Source organism: Neomonachus schauinslandi, chromosome 13 (assembly GCF_002201575.2).
Source record: "Neomonachus schauinslandi chromosome 13, ASM220157v2, whole genome shotgun sequence".
In the NCBI taxonomy this organism is placed as follows: domain Eukaryota; kingdom Metazoa; phylum Chordata; class Mammalia; order Carnivora; family Phocidae; genus Neomonachus; species Neomonachus schauinslandi.
The window spans coordinates 76,392,731-76,415,015 of NC_058415.1; the positions used below are offsets into that span (position 1 = coordinate 76,392,731).

At 42.3% G+C, this 22,285-nt stretch overlaps 1 protein-coding gene across 3 annotated transcripts in view; it reads right to left on the reverse strand.

Moving 5' to 3' along the window:
* ASTN2 (astrotactin 2) overlaps window positions 1-22,285 on the reverse strand; it is an 865,697-nt gene that overhangs the window by 284,818 nt on the left and 558,594 nt on the right. For all 3 annotated transcript variants that reach the window (XM_021691760.1, XM_021691759.1, XM_021691761.2), the window contains one exon: window positions 16,951-17,139. In XM_021691760.1, the coding sequence (XP_021547435.1) occupies window positions 16,951-17,139 (189 nt within the window). The remainder of the gene's footprint in view (window positions 1-16,950; window positions 17,140-22,285) is intronic.

A 22,285-nucleotide genomic window follows, 5' to 3' on the forward strand; every position in this document is an offset into this window, starting at 1 on the left:
ACTTTATCCATAAGCTTAAAAAAAAATCAACTTCAAACTTACAGCTACCACATGTCAAGACCTTAGTCATGTAGACACTTAGCTAGGTCCTGGGGATTTACACTGACAAACAGTCATAGATGTTCTGGGTCTCATCTCAGCAGGGAAGTTAGACACTGAATAAACAATCACACAAATATTAATTTAATTTAGGTTTTTACAAGTATTTCAGTTGAAAAATAGTACAAGGACAAGATATAAGATTTTTTTTCATCATTGTTTTCTTAGATAAAGAAATAGTTTGAGTGGATAAATAATGAAGATCATATTGCAGAAAGCTAGGATTTGAACCCACGTCTACTTGATCACAAAGCCTGTGTTGTCCTTCTTCCCTCCTTTCTGTCTGGACAGTGTGATGATAAAGCCATTGGGTGGAAAAGAGCAAATCCCTCGCCACCACTTTCTAAGCTCTTTAACCTCAATATCTTTCTATGCAGAATGGATATAAGGTTGGCTCATCTCCACGAGCTTGTTGTGAGGATGAAAGAAGATAAGCATTTGAAGCACTTTGTAGAATCTCTGACCTATACATGTGTGCTCGGTAAATAGCAATTATCATCATCGTTAATGTTATTAGGCAGCATTGAATTATCGACTAAGGTAATTTGGTGGTCCATCATGGACATCGTGATTTGCGTGGCTGGTTAACTTTTAACGTGGGCATATTTTTATAACATTCTCCCACTCCCCAGCTGCCACCACTCTCTTGTCCCTCAGCCTAGCACAGTGATGTGAATGGAGCAGGATGTGTGACCGTGTGGTGTAAGCAGAGGGGAGGAATGGATATTTGGGGATGGGCTTAGAGCCACACTGCTTAGATTCCAATCCTGGCTCCACAATTTCCAAGCTGAATGATGCTGAGAAAATTAGTGTCCTATCAGGACTCACACTGTTGTGAGAGCTGAGTGGTTTTAAATGGGTGAAGCTACTCCTTAGGTTCTCCTTTTATGTCACTGGGAGCTCATTCTCACCCTCTTTTGCTGGTGGCTCCTCATCTATCTGACATATAAGTATGGCAGCCCCTGGGCTCAGGGCCTGGGCACATCTCTTCTCTCTCTACTCTCTGGTGAGTCTGTCTCTTCTTACTTCTTTTGTATTATTCATATGCTAAATAATCTGAAATTTGCATTTCACATCTGGTCTCTTTTCTGGGTTGGTATATTCAACTGGCTTCCTGACATCTCCATGAGGAAATCTATTGGATGTGGCCCGATGATAGGTTACCGAAGCAGGATGATGAGGACCTGGGGATTATGACACTGTTGTCCACTTTTATAAATGACTGGGATTTTCCACAAATGAGTTCATTTTTTAATATGGCTGAAACTAAATTTCTGTTTCTTCTCCCCTCCATTATGCCTACTCTTCCTGTCTCCACCCAACCGACTTCCATCTGTCCAGTGGCTTAGGGACCAAAAAAACAGGGAGCCAACCTTGCCTCCTGCTTTGTCTTCCTCATCAGCAAATTCCATTGCCTTACCTTGAGAATACACTCAGAATCTGCCCACCTCTCACCATGTCAACTCATTCAACCACGATCCATTGTCTTCCACCTGTACCACTGCAGAAGCCTTGGAACTGCTTTCCCTGCTTCCATCCTGGCCACTAAAGTCTATTCTTAACACCCCAGATGGAGTGGTCTTTTAAAAATATGAGTGAGATTATAGCCCTCTTCTGCTCAAACCATGCACTGGCTTCTTTCTCTTCTCACTCAGGATAAAATCCAAAGTGCTGCACTTACGTGACTCACAGAACTTGATACAGATTGCCACATTGCTCCACTCGCCATCCATTATTTTTTTATTTAGAACATTTTCTCCTACTACTTACCCGCTCTTCACTATGTTCCATTAACCTGGGCCCCCCGTTTTCAAGATTTATTTGTTGAGGGCGGGGGGAAGGAGAGGGGCAGAGGGAGAGAATCTCCAGCAGACTCCCCATTGAGCATGGACCAACCCCCCCAACACCCAACATGGGGCTTGATCTCACGACCCTGATACCATGACCTGAGCCAAAATCAAGAGTTGGATGCCCAACCAACTGAGCCACCCAGGCGCCCCTCCCTGGGCTCCTTCTTGTTCACGGAACATGCCAACGGTCTGTGAACCTGCCAGGCCCTCTGCCTGGAAACTCTTCCTTCGATACCTGCAAGGCTCACTGTCTCACCTAAGCTCTATGCACCAACGTCACCTTATCAAAGAGGTCTTTCCTGCTCAGCCTGTATTAGACAGGGTCCCCTGCCTAGCACTCGCTAGCCCTCTTGTCCTGCTTTCCTCCATAGTGCGTAGACTTGACACAGTCTTAATTTATTTGTGGATTGTCTCCCACACTAGGATACAACTCACCAGGGCAGGGATTCTAGGAGTTTGGTTCACTGTTGTATTTCTGGCTTCCCAAAACACTGAGTGACATATAAAGAGGTACTCAGAAATGTTTTGGTTAAAGAAAGATACAATGGTGACTGGTGCAAGGTAAGTGCTGTAGGTTTGCCACTGTTTACCTTGTTATTATTATTACTGCTACCACTACTGTTACTTTTACTAGGACGAAACTTTTTTTTTTTTTAATATTCAGAGAGCTGCTTTCTGATAGCCACTGAAATTCTTTTTCTTTTAAGATTTTATTTATTTATTTGATAGAGAGAACACAGAGGGAGAGGGAGAAGCAGACTCCCTGCTGAGCAGGGAGACCGACATAGGACTCGATCCCAGGACCCCAAGATCACAACCTGAGCTGAAGGCAGACACTTAACCAACTGAGCCACCCAGGCACCCCTAGGACTAAACACCTTGTATTTATCTTAGTTGTCTTACAACAACACAAGGAGATGTAAGAACCTTATTGTACAGATGAGGGGACAAGACTGAGAAGGGAGAAATCACCTGTGTGAGTCACAACAGCCCAAGGGGAAGAATCAGTCTCCAAAACCCAGCTCTCTCCACCTCTCTCGGGCCCCTACTTTTTCCATGGTGGCGTCGTATATCACCAATATTCCTATATTAGAATGGTCTCTGTGTCATTTTTTAAAAGCTCATCGTCTATAGAAAGACCTTTAAGAGATATCACTAAGTGGGTGGTGGGGGGGAGTAAAAAGACAATATACTTTATGTATCTTTTATGAAAGAAAGGGGAGGAATAATATTTAATCTTACTTGCTTGGATTTGTTTTAAAAAAACAATGGAAAGATACCCAAGAAAAGGAGTAACAGTGGGGTAGAGACAGGGAAAAAGCGATGGAAGTAAACAGGGAAAAGAATTAACACTATCATTAGTTGTCTTTTATGCTGTTTTTGAACTTTGTGAATTTATTGTATATAAATGTATAAAAAACATACGCCTTCCAAACTGTCATAGCCAAGAGGAGCCCAGGAGACAGACAACCAAAGGAAACGTAGTGACTAAGCTGACCCTAAGATACCCTCAGCTTGACCAAACTATAAACAGGCTTCTTCCTGACTCTAGGTCCCTGACCTCCATGTTCTTAGACTGTTGGCTTTAGACAAGTGTCACTGGAAATTCTTTCTCTGTCCCTTTCACATGTAAATCTTTTTAAAAACCTCTGGCCCGTTCTATAACCCAGGAATGTCTTTCTCAAGGACTGGAAGCCCTCTCTTTGAAATGTAATCACCAAGGAAGGTAGCAGAGAAATACACCTATGGATTCAGAATAACTCAACTTGTGGGATGTATCCCATTAGTGAACCTCCCCATGAACTCCTCCGGTACCTTCCCAGCTGCTTCCTCCAGCCATAATAACCCTACTGCCCTTTGTCTGGATGGAATTGGTTCAGACCTTTCTCCCCTGTTGCAATAGCCTTGAATAAAGTCTTTCTCACCTGTTCGACATTGTCCAGTGAAATTTTTGCTCTGAAAGTCACAGCGCTGGTTAAGATCCTGGATCAGAACACAAGGACATTCGTAAAGACTAAGGTAATCCGAGTAACTGACTTTACTCAAGGCTACTGCAATAGGGGAGAGGGATTTGAACTCAATTCCATTGAGATAAAGGGCAGAAGGATTTTTGAAGCTGGGGTGAATACGTGGGAAAGTACTGGAGGACTTTGGGGGCAGGGGGGTTGACTGAGGGTTATGTCCTGCACATTGAGTTATTCTGAATTTGCAAATGTATTTATCTTTCTCGATGATTACATTTCAAAGAGATGGCTCCCAGGTCTTTGAGAAGGAAAAAAATAGTTAAGAAACACAAACTCAGATAATACCAATAAAAAAACTATATCCTTTTCCCCTTTACACCAATATTGGGCTCCGTGAGTCCTGTTCGGCTTTATTTTCAGAACCTGGCGCATGATAAGTCCTCAGTGTATATTTATTGGTTGAATCACACAGATGAAGGAGAATTTAATTGCTATGTAGTTTAATTTCAAGCTAGGTTTCCACCTCCTTTGCAAACACAGCTGCAAGATTGCCTATAGGCTTGTATATTCCCAGTGGCCAGGTCCTCACGAACTCCTCAGAAGTAGTTTGGGAATTCATACAAACTTGTAGGTGTAACTCTAGTGTTACAACTTTGGTGCAACTTCAGTTCTCTGAACCATGAGTGGGCAAGGAAGACCAATCTCTTTATCCTATGCCTTTCTTCCTACTCTAGAAAGCACCCCAAACAAGCAGGAGCATCTTCAAAGTCACGGCAAATGCCAGGACCCTCATGGAGAATGACAACGTGGCTAGATGATTTGGGGATTAAGGTTCTTGCAACGTGGTCAGGAATATACTGAATTAACCAGGATTGGGCTTACCCCAATGCCTGCAGCTTCGGCTCCTGGCTGATGCCTGCTAATTAATTGCCCACTTAATGGGTTCCTCTGAGGATCTTATGAGACATAAAAATAAATGCTCATTTTGGACTCTTAAAAGCCACCTTTGAGGTGTTTCACTAGATTATCATTAATAGAAATTATTCAGTGGTGATGTTACATAAAACCCCAGCCACTGCCCTTGGAGCTTTCTGTATTAATTCACACCCAATAAACTGTGATCATATCTTTCATTAGAATTGTTACTAAATACATTTCTATTCAGGGCATCTCCCTGAAATGGAAATATTTCCCTAAAAATTAATTTTCTTGATACACATGTGTAGGCTTATTAATGTGCGCTTGGGAATAGACAGAGTTTTCCATTTCTCTGGAAGGAACACAAAGAAAGTAGTGCTGGTGAATTTGCATCTCACATGATCTCAAGTGTACCAGGATGTGCACTCCAGCACAAAATTTCAGAGTAAGTGGCATATCACAGATCCTCCCATTCACATTAGGAAAATGTCACCAACATTTGCACATGCCTTTACACTTTACAAAGCATTTTAACCCGACTTTTCTCATCACCTCTCCCTCCCCACCATAATTCTCCTGCGGGGCTGGTAATATTAGGTTCCCTGATTTAGTGGTGAGCAAACCGGCCTCAGAAGGTTAGAAGACCGTGCAAAGTCTCATAGCCCATAATGGTCCCATTACCGTGGCACTTAAATAACCCTTCCTAATTGAATGCCCATCTTTCCCCGTGGTTTATCTCTACAATCCCATTCCCTCACCCTCTTCACGATCCCCTTGATGTTCACATCTGCTGATGCTCTATGCTCTTACTTCCCTGGGCCACTCTCTCACCTAGCTAACTCTTAATCATATCCTCCAGGTTTCAGCCAGCAGCTTTGAGGACGCCTTCCCTACCTCTGCTCTCCCACACCAACACTGGGCCAGTGGCCCATCTGCCTAAGAGTAGAGACCTGGACTGTCTCCTTCATCTTTTCATCCTCAAAGCTTATGCATCACAGGTGCTCAACTAAAACTTGCTAAATAACAAATGAGAACAAGTGGTAAAGTCAAGACTAGCATCTCTGCCCTCAAGTGCAGTCCTTTGGCGACCTTACTCTCTCCTGTAATTAACAAAATGACAAGAACAACAACAAATGACTTCTGAGGTGTGACTTCTAAAGAGAGTAATATACCCGATGCTGCCCTCGCATGATGCAAATATAGTAAAATTTCAGCGCTGTGGACTCCATTAATTAAGGATGCATAATGCTTGGCCAGGGGCTGGGTTGGCTTGTACCTTTGAAGTGTTTATTTATAAGAGACTGCTAAGCACATTAGTACATTAGTAGTGTAAACAAGATCACCAGGGAAATGGCAGAAGATACTTAAGAGAACAAACTGCCTGGAGTCACTTTGGAAGCACCCATTATGAACAAACAATCACTGTGCTAATTACAATTGCTCTGCTAATTACAATTACTGTGCTAATTACAATCTATCCTTATCTGTTCCCTAGGTTCCCTACAGACTTTTCCTTCTGAGCACTTAGACCAGCCTGAGTTACTGCCTGCATTTTAGTGTAATGAAATGGTGCTTCTTTAAAAATTGTCTCTGCTTTAAGATGTCTCAATGGTTCCAACAGGCTTCCCACTCCTAGAAAAAAGAACAGAGTCAGGGATTTTGAAGCCAGAAAAATAAAAACCAAACCACAAAAAGGGGGAAGGAGAAGCAAGAGGAGAAGTGAAATGAACCTGGTTGGTTCTGTTGCTTTAGCACCTTTTGCAGACTAGACACACATTTTTAGGTTAGTTGGAGAACATTCAAAAAATGCTATGTGTAATTTGTTTTCCTCATAAAATGACCATGTTTGGTATATTTAGAGATGTGAACATTGAGAATAATTTTGGTTTTTAAATTAAAGTGGCTATTTGTCTTTCTTCTCTTACTATAATTAGGGAGAGAGATTAGAGAGGCCTTGTTTAAAAATGGATTGCAATTGGGGCGCCTAGGTGGCTCAGTCGTTAAGCGTCTGCCTTCAGCTCAGGTCATGATCCCAGGGTCCTGGGATCGAGCCCCACATCGGGCTCCCTGCTCCGCGGGAAGTCTGCTTCTCCCTCTCCCACTCCCCCTGCTTGTGTTCCCTCTCTCACTGTGTCTCTCTCTCTGTCAAATAAATAAATAAAATCTTTAAAAAAAAATGGATTGCAATTCCCTGCTCCCCACATGTAAAAAGTAAAAAGCATCTTTCACTAGGTCTTAATATTACTATTTTCTTTCTATCCCTAATTATACTAATGAGTGTTGAGGGTATGAGATTTTTGTCTAAGCCCTTAAGAATAATAAAGCTTCACTCAGGAGAGTGTCCCTTCCCAAATGGATTTCTTACTACTTTTTCGGGAGTCTGTCTTCCACCTGTGCCCTGATGCTGACTGTAGCCCAGCCGTCTGCTGCATCTAATGATGGCGGAATTACAGTGCGGAACACTGATGGGGGCCCCCAACCATGGCTTCAGGACACTGGACTCAGGATAAGTGCCTCTCCCACTGGGACTGATGCTCAGAGCATCCCGTAAGCATCACCAAGCAGAGCCGATAGATGGATGAATGGATGGATGGATGGATGGATGGATGGATGGATGGATTGACAGATGGAGAAAATAAGTTGTGCTACATTATGCACTAGGGGGTGGGTCTATGGGAGGTGGACAGGATTGGATGACAAGGCAGGATTGTCACCCTGGCTGCCGTAAATCCAAAATACAGGCTCTGTGCTTAGTCACACTGGAAGGAGACTCCTTTGGGGCTGCATGGCTTCTAAGTGCCGCTCGCCTTGGACTTGGTTCTCGCAAAGTCCTTCTCCATTCTCAGGCATCATCTGGGCTCACATCTCATGACAAGTTCAGTTTAACACCTTGCTATTCAATGCTGGTCTTCAGACCCAGGAGCTCATTTGGAAAGCAGAGTCTTAGGTCTTATCTGCAACCCACTGAACCAGAGCCTATATTTTAGCAGGATTCCTTGGCATTTTGTATGCATATCAGAGATTGAGAATCACTAGTGTATTTCATGTGTATTGCATCCTAGCTATAAGCAGATGTATGGAAAAGTCCTACCTTTAGATAGGGTTTTTGTGTAGATTAATGATGATGAGCTATTACTTGCTTTCCTGCTCTTTAAAGATCATATGGTTCAAGCCATGTGTATGTGCGCTTGCAACATTATCTAGAGCTTATGGAATGGAGAGGAGGAGAGGTTCTCAGCTCCATCACATGCCAGCTGTGTGACCTTGGGTGCCCTTCTTCACCTCTCTGAGCTTCTGTTCTCTCATGTAAAAAGTAAGGCAGTCAACCTGCTCTGTCCACATGTGTCATGGAGGATATATCTGCCTATGCCCTTTAAAGTCAGGCTTTGAAAAAGACAGAAAAAATAGCTTTACAGTATCCATCATGCATAAGGATATTGGGAAATTTACCAGAAGGAAAAGTAGGAGCTAGCAAGACTGATGTGCAGACCATAGGACTTACTGGTTAACCCTCACTGTGTTTGGATGGATATCCTTTCCTACAGGTCTAGGCCATTTCTAAGCTAGTTGTTATGTATTTTTAATCTAACACAGAAGTGTTCCACACTTCTAGAACTTTTGGGCATAGGCCCTGGCCCATTATCAAATTCCACACAGCAGACATGAGCATTTAAATCCCACATTCCTGATTGGATGTGTTTCCCTGTAGGTCATTCATACAGAAACAAACGGGCTATCCTATAGGATACAGGTAATACAACACATGAGCAAGATTATGTCTTTCCAAAAGAAGGAGACCTTGGGCTGCTGCCTATTCCACATGCTGGCTGAGCTGTCCATGTCCCATAGAGACACGGAGCATGAAGGGCTGTGTTTCTGCCCCTACCATAGGCATTTCACCAAAGCAATGCATTCACCAAAACACGTTGGTTGGAGGAAGTTGCAGGGATTATGACAGCCCTTTGAGGATATTTTCAGGTTAAAACCCCACTTTATAGTTGAAGATCTTGAGGTTCGTAGAGGTTGAGATTTGTCCGAAGCCACACAGCTATAGAATGGCAGATTTGGGATTTAGACCTCATTATTCTTCATGGTGGCAGCCTGACACTTTGTGTTGGGTCCCAGCTAGGAACTGGATTAAGTTCCTGCAGAATCATGTATATGGGGATGGCCTTTTCACTAAAGTTCCTCCCAGCTATTGATTTGGCAGTACCCTATGGCACCTGGGTCTTCCTTGTGTGCTGAGAACAGGGATGGAACAGGTGCCAGTCTCATTTCATCATCACAAAACCATCAAGAAGTGGGTATTGTCATTATTCCCAATGTAGAGATGAGGAAACAGAGGCTTAATGAACAAATGTGCCCAAGGTCACACAGCTGACAGGTGGCAAGCTAGAACTCAGACTCTAAAGCCTAACATCTTACACACCAGGCCAAATATCCCCAAATTTCTGGATAATGTGAGCCACCTGGGAATATGAAGACAATTCACTTTCCCAGGCCCCTCATCTGGGAGAAAAAAAGAAGAAAAAAAGATTGGTAGATCCTGGTATAGCCCTAGGTGAGTCTTATGATCAGGTGAGTAGAATGGCTTTCACTAAGCCCATGGCTATGGGGATTGAGTAGAAAGAGGCTGTATTCCTCAGTCTTCACCCAAGCTCTGCCTTAACCTTAATTTATAGAAAAGGCAACAGAAATCAGGAAAGAATGACCAACAGGAAGAGGCAAAACAGGTATAGAAATCCGCTTTTGGATTTTAGGGCCTATGGTTCATGGGACACATGGGCCTCGACTCCTGCAGAATATATCCAAAAACTTGGGCAACTGGAGACACACCAAAGAGAAATTCTTCTGCAGCCAGCCCAAGAATCAGGGCTCCAGAGAAAATCACCCCTTAATTCCTCTGATCCAGCCTCTAATTTCTGTCTTCAGTTCACTTCCAAGGTCTCACCAGTTGATCCCCCAGAGAAGGTAGCATACAGCTGCATCTCCAGGTGGCAAGTTAAGGATTTTGCCAAAGGTTGGGGTATCATTGTATAGAGAGGCTTGGGAATCGCCTTGAAAATCAGAAGCTAATGCCACTTTCAATTAATAAGCTCTCCACCATCAGCCTCCTTTGCTTTCTCTTGTTATAATAAGATCATGGTATATCACAAAACACCCAGACCTGAAAATGCAGAAAAACAGCTTTCAGTCCTGGCTCTACCATTAATTCTTTATGGAACCTTGACCTTGATGTTGCCATCTATATATTGTGGGAGTTGGATCATAAGTCTCTAAGCCTTCCTAGTGGATATAGTGCAGCCCAACAGACTGGGAGTTAGAAGTTAAAACTTATTCATTTACTAGTTATACAATTTTAAGTAATTCACTTAAATACTGTAAAACTCAGGCATCTCATCTACAAAAGAGGGGGGTATAGAAACTGTTCTCCATCTATAAAGTCTATGATTCTTTGGGAGTTGAATTAAGGAAATGGTCAAGAAGAGACTAGAAGGTCTTATTACAGTTCTCAGAGGTAGTTCTCAGAGGTGGTGATGTCAAGTGGGAAAATGCTAGCATCCCGAAAGGTACACTGCTAGATGGGCTTTGTTGTTAGACTCGAGTTCTATCACATGATAGCTATACGACTATTAGGCTAGTTGGCTTAACATCTCTGTACCTCAGTGTAGTAAATCATATCGATGTCCCACATATTTCTGGGTCTTCTCAGCACATGATAGGATTTCATGTCCCTGCTCAACACTTTGAGGGCTGCTGTGACCACAGGACTGGATTTGACCCATGGAATGTGAGCAGAATGTCACCCCTGGAAGTACTGAGAGCCAGATTTCGTTCCCATTACCACAGTGTTCACAGGAGCACATGAAGATGATGCTTCTGTCAGCCCGGATTCCCAAATGCCGGAATGAATGGGACCTCCGCAATTCTGTGCACGGTATGTGGTAGGAGCACAACCTAATGCATTCTGGCTGGTACATTCCTTTCCTTTTTTTAGAAAACCAAGTTGTTAAGGGCTATTTTGTGATAGGTATCAGGAAGATTAAATGATAAAATATCTAAGTATGTGATACAGGACCCGGCCGTAACAAAAATGCACATGGCTAAATGCAGAGGACAAGAGAAAGAGGGAGAAGAAGGGGAAGGGAAGGATCCAGAAGCAGCATGTATCATTAATCATCGCCCAGGAAGGCACTAGAAAAATAGCTATGGAGGCCACTTAATAAGATGTGACTCAGGACCCTCTACTGGGAAACGAGTGGGTGCCACTAACAAAAGCCAGCTTTTCTCAAATCCTCAAAGAGAACCCTTCTGTCTCACCAGGCGTGGGTTGGTGGTGCCTCATCCTGAAATCCCACATCTTACCCCAAACTCTCCTCTTATCCTGTACAACATGCACATCTGATAAGCGGACCAGATTGAAAAGCACCTTTCTAGCAAATCTTCCATGAGCTTCTCATGCTCTTTGTAGGTCATCCTTGAAGGCCTATGGGAAATAGCTACTGGCTGCAGAACCATCTTATTTTTGATGAGGCTTTTGCAAAATCTACAATTGTAATTTGCTCAGCCTCCATTCCCAAGCAACTTCTCCTCGCTACAATTTGAGACTCTGGGCTCAATAAGAGCTCTTGACTGATGGTTATCTAAATCCGTGCAATCTATAACCAAAGTTGACCTTTCTTTCTTATAGGAATGAAGTAGGATGGATGAGGACGGGGAGGGAGGGAAATAAAAAACAAACAAAACATCAAATACCACCAACCCTTGATGCGTTTATCTCACTCCGGCAGTCTTTACCAATTCCCTCATTGATGGGGAGCTAAGAGGAGGAAATTCTAATGGTGACTCTGCGTGAGTCATTAAGACCAACACTGAAAGGGATTAGAACCAGCATAGCTTGACATTGCTTCCTGAGTTTGGGGGTCATTCAGAAGTGAGATCTTTGGCTCTTTGTGTTTGTACAGAATCTGAGTGTTTCACAAAGTTTTATGTCCACTCATGTCCCTCCAATTAGGAAACTGATTCCTAATCCATAGCTCTCTCCAGGCACCACCCAGGTTCTTAAAACAACCTCCAGCCATCCTGGCAATAAAGTCTACTGTGACTTGAGGATGAAGATTTCTCCTTCAAACCTTCCCATCTCCCCCACCTTTCATCTCTGCTTGTTCTCTCTGACTGCTTCTCTTTATCATTCTTGCCCCATCTCTGTCTTTCTGTATGGTCTCTCAGTGTGTACCACACTTAATCCTCACACACAGCGGATAACTCCCAGGCTTGCCAGGGTCCTAAGCATCGCCACATGCTCATCTCTCATGGGCAGACTGCAGCCTACACAAGGCAACGTGAGAAGGTGGCCAGCAACAGAATCAAGTTCCTGCAGAATCATGTACTCGGGGGTAGCTCTTGCCTAAGTTCCCCCCTTAATTAAGAATCTGCCATCCCCCTATGGCACCTGCATCCTCCCTCTCTGCTGACCACGTGCTATTAAAGGGAGATGAAGAAGTGATACACATCCCTTACAACAGAACCAGAAACCAGAGAACACAAGTTTGAGAGTCACAGACTCTAACTTTGAGTCTCAGAGGGGTCCCCAATCCTGGTGAGCACGGGATAAGTTATACCCCTCTTTGGGTCTAAGTTTCTCCATGTGTACAATAACGGGTTATGTCTGCACTAATTGTTAAGTGTTAGTCCAGTTTAGATACTTGAAATGAGAGGCCTTTAGTAGAGCAGAAATCCAGGTTGCTCTTTTGGAGACTGGAGAGAGGAAATGAGAATGCACGCCTATCTTTTCTCCGCAGTTGCTAGGTGGGAGGATCGAGGTAGGGGCAGGGAGGAGAACACAGCAGAGTGGTGGCTGTCATGCAGGAGACTCTAGCTGGTAGACAATTTGAAATCCCAGGCCAGGCAGTTGTCAGGAAATGTGGCATCTGGCAGGATGGCTGGTGGGGTGCCTGCTGACTACTCTGGAGGGCTGGACCAAAGATTACTTGGAGGAGAGAGAGAAAAGGAATGGAGAAGAAGCGAGAAATGACAACTGCCTTTGATACTGAAACATTTGCAGGCCTGCCTTCTGGAACTTGGAGGACAAAGGAACGGCAGCCTCCTCCCAGTCTGAGGCTCAGTGAGGGAGACTTGAAAGAGATAAATTTAGATTCATCAGAAGCCACTCACCTTCCCACCATGGGAAGTCAACTGCCTTAGCATGTGGCTCCAGGAGGTGACATGGTCTAAGGATGGAAATAATTGTAAAGAAAGTTTAATTGAAGCCAAGGATAAGAGAGCTTATGTGAAATGGGCTACTCAAACACAATGGTAGTCTGAGGAGTTCCCTAAATCTTGAGGCTGTTGTCAAAAGAGAAAGTGTGGTCTGTTCACTATACTCTTTACAATAGCAAATCAGGGCAGGCAGAGACCCTGGCTATTTAGAAACAACACAAGATTGAAGGGTTGGGAACAATGAGCAGAGTGTTTGAGGCAGAATAAAGATTCCTGATGGGGCTAAAACTCTGCCTGAGCCTGGGGACCCCAGGCCAGACTTTCTGGCACCATGCTGTCTCTTAATGACCAGTTTTGTTGGGAGTAGAAAGGTAAGCATGCAGGGATCTGATCTGAGGGTATAGCTAGCTCTGCAATGACTTGTTTTGTGACCTTGGCCAAGTCCCTTCCCCAGTGTAAGTGAGATCAGGGATCCCATGAATCTCCTTCAGGATCTAGCATCTTACTACCTAGTTTGGATCCTTCTTTTGGACCAAGCTTATCTTCACATGAGAGAATGAGAACTACGAGTACATCTGATCACTTATCACATGCCAACCAGTCTGAGAGCTGCTGTGAGAAATCAAACTACATAAAACATGCAATGTGCCCATCACAGTGGCCAGAATCTGATAAAACACTTCTTTTTAAACAGAAGGCAATATGGGATGCCTGGGTGGCTCAGTTGGTTAAGCATCTGCCTTTGGCTCAGGTCATGATCCCAGGGTCCTGGGACTGAGCCCCATGTCGGGCTCCCTGCTCAGCAGGAAGTCTGCTTCTCCCTCTCCCTCTGCCCCTGCTCACATTCTCCCTCTTGCTCTCTAATAAATAAATAAAATCTTTTTTAAAAAAATAAATAAACAGGAGGCAGTAGGACTATGCTTGTCATGGGTGGGGCCAGATTTGGAGCAGGTCTAGTTGGAGACCTGTTCTACTGACTCCCCACTCCTGCTTATCTGTGTCTAGGCTTCTACAAACTCCTTCCTGGACAAGAAAATGCCCTTCCAGCTCTTATCCCTCCCAAGAGGGATCTATCCCTCTATCACTTCAAACTCTAGTCCACAAGCCTCATCCTTTAGAAACTCCTTATCATTCCTTCTAATTCTTCTCAAAAGGCTTCACATAGAAATTCTTTGAAAACTACTGGAACACCACTTTGCAAATTAAATTTTCATATTTTTGTCAATTGTGTGTGTCATTGTGCAAGCCTATAAATTCCCCTCTCAAAAACAAGGGACATTTTATTTTTTTTCTTTTGGATTCCACACAGCATTATTTTATCCATCATGATGCTCAAGACAGAGTTTCATAGAGCATGAAAACTACAGAAAGTCAGCATTGTGGTTCTCAGTATTGAGTAGTTCATCAGGATTATCCTTAAGTTTCTCCCAGATTTTTCCAATAAAGTAGCACTCAGCTGCTGTTTAAGCATCCGTGTGGTAGAAAGGAAACTCCACTGGGATTTGAAGGACTCAACTCTGCTACTAAATTGCTGTGTAGCTACTAGTCACTCCTATTACCTTCAAATCCTCCCTCGACCTTACCCTCTGCCTACCATGCTCACTGGCCTTGTGAGCCATGCCTCACGACTACATGATACAAAATCCCCCTTTCTCTCCAAACTGTTCCCGTCATCCTGATTGAAGCCACTTTCACGTACCCAACTGTGCCCCCATTCCACACCTTCCCAGGCCACCCTCATTGCCATCTACTTCCCATTGCAGCCACCATGAGGTTGAAAAATGCAATGCAACCATGGCATACTCCACTTCTTCAACCGTTTTCAGTTCTCCCATTTGCTCCTAGAATAAAGACTTGACCTGCAAGACCCCCATGACCTGCCACTACGGACCATTCTGGCTTCACGTCCCACCACTCTTCCCTTACTTGCTCAGCCAAAACCACAGCAGACTTCTGCATTTCTTAAAGCTGAACACGTCCTTTTTCTTCTTAGAACATCTGTTTCTGCTTGACACCTTTCCCAATGTGAGGTTCCACTCATCTTCCAGGTATTAGTTAAATGACACTTCATCTGAAAAGCTGACTCCAAAGTCTTATTATTGCTTTCTAATCCAGTAGATGCGCACCTACTACTCTGCTCCAACTGAATTAGATCCCACTGTTAATTGCTATCTTGGAACAACAGTGTTCCTTTATTGCATAGTTCCTACCACAAATTAAATAAGTACATAAGTTTACACACACACACACACACACACACTACACTTAAGCACCAGATTCTTGGGCCACTTTTATCTCAGTTTTCATTGTATCTCAGGTAACCAGCATGGTACCTGGGACACAGTCGGTGCTCAAGCAGCATATGGTAACTAAATAGGTGAATGGTTTCAGGGAATTCACATTTCCATTCTTGTTCTATGAAATGGGAATTAATGAGGTATGCTGGCTTAAGAGACAAGAGCAAGGCTTGGGAGTCAGCCAGATTTACACCTGATTCTTTACTCGGCCTTTCACTGGATGGTGACCTTGGGAAAGTCACTTTACCTCTGGTGTTGACTTCTCAGCTGTAAAACAGAGGCCACGGTGCCTCTAAGGGTTTTAATAATGAAAATAAAATGCTATTACACTGGCTCTCTCACTTCCTAGAAGGGAGATTTGGGAGAGTCACTTCACATTTCCATTTCTCATCTGTATACAGGGGATGACAACAGCTCGTGCTTCCCAGGGCTATTGTGAGGATCACACAAATTAGTAGACGGCAAGTGCTTAGAATGCCCTCAGCTTGTGCTGAATTAATGTCATCATCATCATCATCATCATTATTATTACTAAAAATACTTGGTAAAGAGTCTGACATGGAGTAATTCTTAATAAATACTGGTCATTATTACCACTCCTATTATAAACACCACTATTATTAATTAGGTGATGGAATGGGGATGATGATGATTAGAATGGTGATATTCCTTTGCTGTTCTGAATTTGTTGAGATGACCTCAAATGCTGGGGTGCACCCTGCTTTGTGATAATATCCTATTACATTTTCATGCGAAACTGTCTAAAAGTACAGTTTATTTTTTTTAAAGATAGTCATTTCTTATACAGGGAACAATTCTTCCCACTCTACCATCTTACGGTTCTTCAGATTTTGAAGCATGAATAAATCCAGCTTCTTTGACTTTCCCAGGGGGCCTTTTGTAATGAGACTGCACGTCTAATCTTCATATAATTTGGCCAACCCAGTCCCCATTCTGTTTGCTCTCATATGAGAGTAGCCTTATCTTTTAATTTCGCAGACACTCTATATTTATTAACAGTGAATGAAGTCTTTGACATACTGTTGAGCAAAAAACAGCAATTTCTAAACAGCTTTACTGAGATGTGGCATGAGTGTGTGTATGGTGTGTGTGTGTGTGTGCGCGCACGCATGCAAATAGACAGGGAGAGAGAGGTGTTTTAAGAATGTTCAAGAAAATGTTAATTCTGGGTATTTCTGGGTGATAGGGATTTTATTTTCTGCTTCATTAAATGTCTTTATTTTTGAACTGCCTGAATAGCCTACATAGGATACTTATTTTTTAATAGACTGAAAGATTAATTTAAACATTTTAAAATTCCATTAACTGTACTTACAGGATGATTTAAGACTGATTTTTAAAAAATGTGTATAGAGTTAGAAAAAGGGAAGAGCGCTATAAATAAGGACTAGGTCAGTGGAAAAGGAACCTCATGGAATGAATTTTCTGACTTCTAACACTTCTTTGGATAGGCATCAGTAAGCCTGGGGACATGCTGGCCAGTCTAAAAGAACTCAACTCCATGGTGCCCATGGCTTCCTCCCCCTGCCCAGATTTTGGGTCAGTGATTTGACCAGTGAAGTGCAAGTGTCTGCCCCATACCTAAAGGTCATCTGGAAGACTTGGCCTTGGTTCATATGCTGGGTCCGGTTGTTGTAACCATGTAGCATCTCTCCAAAGAGGGTGTCGTTGAATTTGGAGTCAGGTTTGAGGCATTTGGGGCCCTCGCAGACATCTGAGAGCATTAGGCAGGATTTTCCATCAGGAGCCAGCTTGTACTCCTCCACACAACTGCATGATAAAACAGAGCCAAGAGTTAGCTCCGCATGTTGGATGCCCCCACTGTGGGTGACCTAAAACCAAGGCCTCCTTTGCCTGCAAAACAGGTCAGAGTTTAGGAATGGAGACAGCTATTCTGGCTGGAATCTATCTAGGGCACAGGTGTCTAGAGAGAAGCACATTAATCCTGCAAATTAGTAAATTCAGGGAAAGTCATTTGTGACATTTTGGAGGAGTCGAGGGGGAAACCAGAGTGCACATCTACGCACAAAGCAAATTTAAAAACTGTTTTCCATGAACACACCGACTTTGAAAAGCATGACAGACCAATTCACAGTGAATTATCAACTAGTTTCTCGAACCAGAATCTATTCCCAGTGTATCTGTCGACCAAGGTTGAAGACTGTAGCAAAAACAAGGTTGTTATTGCCCTTGTAACTCAGAGATGATCCTTCCAGGACCACGGACAGCTCACAGAGCTGCAGCCATTGCTTCTGCTCAATTAGCAATGTTAGCAGCATCTGTCGGCCTCTAACTACCCAGTTGTAAGAGCAGAAGGGCCCTTAACATACCTCTGAGGCAGGGACCCTCTAACTACCCAGTTGTAAGAGCAGAAGGGCCCTTAACATACCTCTGAGGCAGGGACCAAACAGGTCCTCCTCTACGGACCAAACAGGCATCTGAACGGGGTGTTGAAATAATATTTGCAATTTGGAGATCTTCGCAGTGAAAAAGGTATCTCTTAGGCATGGGGAAGGAAACAGAGGTCTCGGCGCCCGAAAAATCAATCCAGAAACTAGAATTCTTTTAGGGTCTACATGTTCATGATCCTTTGCTAGGCACTGGGAATAGGGTACACATAATAGATAAGACACACAAGAGAATAGGCTGCTCAGCTGGAAAAACATGAATAAATGTCATCTTTGCTCCTTTGGACCTAGGTGAACCCCAGCAAGCCATTTAATTTATTTGATCTTCAGTTTCCTCATCTGTAAAATGGGGTAGAAACTCCTATCCTATCTTAATGCAGTAGGCAGCTACAAGGTCCTATAATACATTGGCTACAAAAACAAGAATTGCAAGGTAGTTCAAAAAATAATTACAGTAATGGTGGCAAGGGCGGTGTTTCTATATATTGAGCATATACTTTCCATGGGTACTTTGTATATTTATTTTCTAACCATGAAAAGAAGTAATACCATTCTTGCTTTACCCAGAATCAGAATGAGGAGCCAGGAAGTATAAAGCATGTCACAACGTGAGTGAGTGGCAAAGTGGTTTCAAATTCAGGTCTGTTTAGCAACAAAGGCACTCTTTTCTACTCTTCTCCAAATCCAGTTGCTTCTATTTGCATAACATGACCCTGGTTGGGCTGTGCCAGTCGGAGACAGTAGAAAGCAGGCAGTCTCTTATTTGCCTTTTCTCAAGGAGGTGGAGTGAAACATCTGTTGAATTTGACTGCAGAGATACTCAGGTACTCATATGGAAGAAGGGAGAGGCTCTGTGAGATGGTTGGGATGGAAATATTCCTGAGTTGAAGGAACCAGTAGCTGATATCAGAGACATGGAACCCAACTGAAGGCAGGAAGTAAAGAGGCAGAGCTGAAAACCTGACCCAAGAACACTCTCGTGAAAAGCTAGGGACATCTCAGACATTAAGCAAGTTGTCACTCTTCCCTGTGCCCTCTCACTTCCACTGTGTTGCACAGATGCACCAATTGTCTTTAGCATGCTTATATGCTCCTGCCCAAGTACAATGGAAAGTTCTTGGAAGAAGGCCTGTCCTGGGTACTTCATCAAGTCTATCCCCCACTTCTTTTTGCATTTGTTAAATGTAATTAAACTCTCCCTTGATAAAGTTGCAGTACACATGATATGAGTTGTATGAATGGGCAGAGTATATGGTAAGTTCTTAATAAAGTCTAGTTCCACCCATTTATCCTAGGAGTCTCCCAGCAAGTATGAGAAATGGTTTACTGTAGTAGAGCTTTCTCTCTCTCTCTACACACACACACACACACACACGTGTGTGTGTGCCTGTGAATACCTATTTTTGTTGTAAATGATTAAACATTATCAAAGTCTATAGAGTGAAATATGGAAGTTGTTCCTTTCCACTCCACATATATTCTTTTTTAAAAAATATTTTATTTATTTATTTGACACAGAAAGCGAGAGAGCACAAGCAGGGGGAGCAGTAGAAGGAGAGGGAGAAGCAGGCTCCCCGCCAAGCAGGGAGCCCAATGTGGGACTCAATCCCAGACGCTTAACCATCTGAGCCATCCAGGCGCCCCCTCCACATATATTCTTACTTCCTATTTCAGTAGTCGTCATGGTTAACTATTATATATTCTTCTAGGCTTTTTTCAATGCATTTAGAAGTACAATGTCATGTATATAATAAAAATTATATTATACACATATACATTTTCATAATAAACTCATAAGTACACCATACATTGTTATAAAATATGCATTTGTACCTAATACTATTTCTTAGAGATCTCTTCCAAACAGTATTCATATATATCCATCTTTCTTATGGTTATTTGGCATTGCACAGTATAAATGTACCATAATGCTTTTAGCTGATCTTTACTGATGGGCATTTTGGTTGTTTATAAGCTGTTTATTATTGCAAATAGTGTCATAATGAAGATCTTTGAACATATATCATTGTGTACATGTATGTGTTTCTATAAAAAAAAATCTTAGAAGAGGGATTGAGGGGTCAGTGGTTCATGAATTGAAAAATTTTGGTAGATCTACTAAATGGCTATCTATAGAGGCTCTACCAGTTTACAGTCTTATCACTGATGAATGAGAGAGCCCATTTCCCCATATCTTTCATATTCATTATTGCCAACCTCAGATGGGAAAAAAATAACTCATTTGAAAAAGATGTTATTTATTTATTTGAGGTGGGGGAGGGGCAGAGGGAGAGGGAAAGAGAGGATCCCAAGTAGACTCCACACTGAGTTCAGAGCCAGATGTGGGGCTCACTCCCAGGACCCTGAGATCACGACTGAGCTGAAATTAAGAGCTGGACGCTCAACCAACTGAACCACCCAGGCGCCCCAACTCATTTTTGTTTTGATTTGCATTTCCCTGATTACTGCTGAGGTTCACTGTCTTTTCAGGTCACAGCCATATGTATTTCTTTTTCTATAGATTGTCCATCCATGTGCTTTGACAATTTTTTTCTATCGTGATACTTGTCATTTTCCTTATTGGCTTGTATATGCTTTGCATATTTTCTGGATAGTTATCCTTCACCTGCCATATATATTGAAATTTTCTTCTAGTCTGTACTTGTATTTTAATCTTACTTTTGATATCTTATAACCTCTCTATTGTGGTCCTTTATTGCTGCTGAATTTGATGCAATGCTTAGGAAATCACAAGATGATAAAACATATTTCTGTATATTATTCTAGTTATATATAGGTTTTTTTTTTCATCTTTGGTTGTTTAATTTGTATGGATTTAATTTTGTCCATGGTGGGAGTGGTTATTTTAACTTAATTATTTTTAAAATGAGTAACCATTACCTGAAGGGTCCATCCGGTTCATTAGCTAATGTAAAATGTTATTTTGTCATATACTAAGTCAGTATGTATACCATGGATACATGGTTGGAATTTTTCCTACTTAGTTGTCTGTATATTCCTGCAATAATTCTATACTACTTGAATTACTGTAGCTTTATAGCACGGTTTGCGTATAGTAAAGTAAGTTTCTTCCCCATCGTAAAGACTGATTTTCTATCTCAAAACCTCCTCACTGTTCTTAACTATTTTTCCCTTCAAATGAATTTGGAGTTGACTTGTCAAATTCCATATAAAACCTGAGTGGAGTTTGGGTGGTATTGCATTAAATTGGTAGACCAATTTTGGGGAAGATTTAAATATGTTTTTTTCCTTTAAGATGTATATATAGATATATATACATCTTAACTCTCAGTATATATATTGAGAGTCAACTCTGTGCTGGGCACTGCCACCAACCGTGGCAGAGAAGATGTCTTCTATTCACCACACTGGGTCCTCCTCCTGGATATGCACCATAGACTCTGCATCCAAGCTTCCCTTGCAGTGGTGGGATCCCACGTGATGGGATTCTGAATAATGATATCTGTGCTGATGTGGTATGTTGCTACAGACTTAGCCCCCCAAAACATCCTGTGTGATTCTCAAGCCCTCTCTTCTCTTGCTACGGCAAGTGTGGAGACCACAGTTTCCAAATGCATACTGCAGGATGGAAGAGGGTAGCCTCAGTCACAATGGATTTTGCATGGAAAGTTTATAATAAAATTTTGTGTATAAGCTTCCGGCTTGGGAGATTTCATTTTTTACCGCAACCTAGCTTACCTTATCCTAGCATCTTTACAGTTGTGAGTTTGCTAATTCAGAAACATAGTTTGCAGCTCCATGTAGACAGTGTTCCTTTAAAACCTTCAATGAAGTTTTAGACTTCGGGTCAGAAAAGTCTTGCACGTATCATGTCGGGGCTTATTCACAGGTATTTATGCAACGTACGACGCTCCAGAGGTTACAGACATGCATTTTGGATCCAGATCACCAGACGCCAAATCCTGATTCCGTCTCCTATTGGCTGTGTGACCTTGGACAAAATGCTTAACCTCTCTGTACTTCCTTTGCTTACCTAAAAGGAAGTTCCCACCTCATAGAGCCACTGCAAGGATTAAATGAGTTACATCTAGAATTTGGTGATGGCTGCTATTATTATAATCTTTTCCATGTAAGGAAAAGGATCAGTTTCTCACTTAGGTTTTCCCTTATGTTTTTTAGTTAGTTATTGCAATATTGAGGAAAGCTATGACTGACTTCTGTAACTTGATTTTTCATCCTACCACATAAGGAGCTCATCAGTTCTAATACATCTACCAGATTTTTCTAAATGGATGAGTATATATATTTGCCAAGTTTGGGTATTAGGACTTTGCTAGGATTTTGGAATAAATTAGAAAACTGCCCTTTTATTTTCTTTCTCTGTTCAGTTTATACAAGATAGTGGTTAAGCATTCCTTAATGATTTGATAGGACCCGCCTATAAATCCCCTGAGCTCATGTCTTCTTTTCAATTGTAGATAGTTAGCTCTCTGGTCATTTTATTTTATGTTATCTGTCTGTTTAGA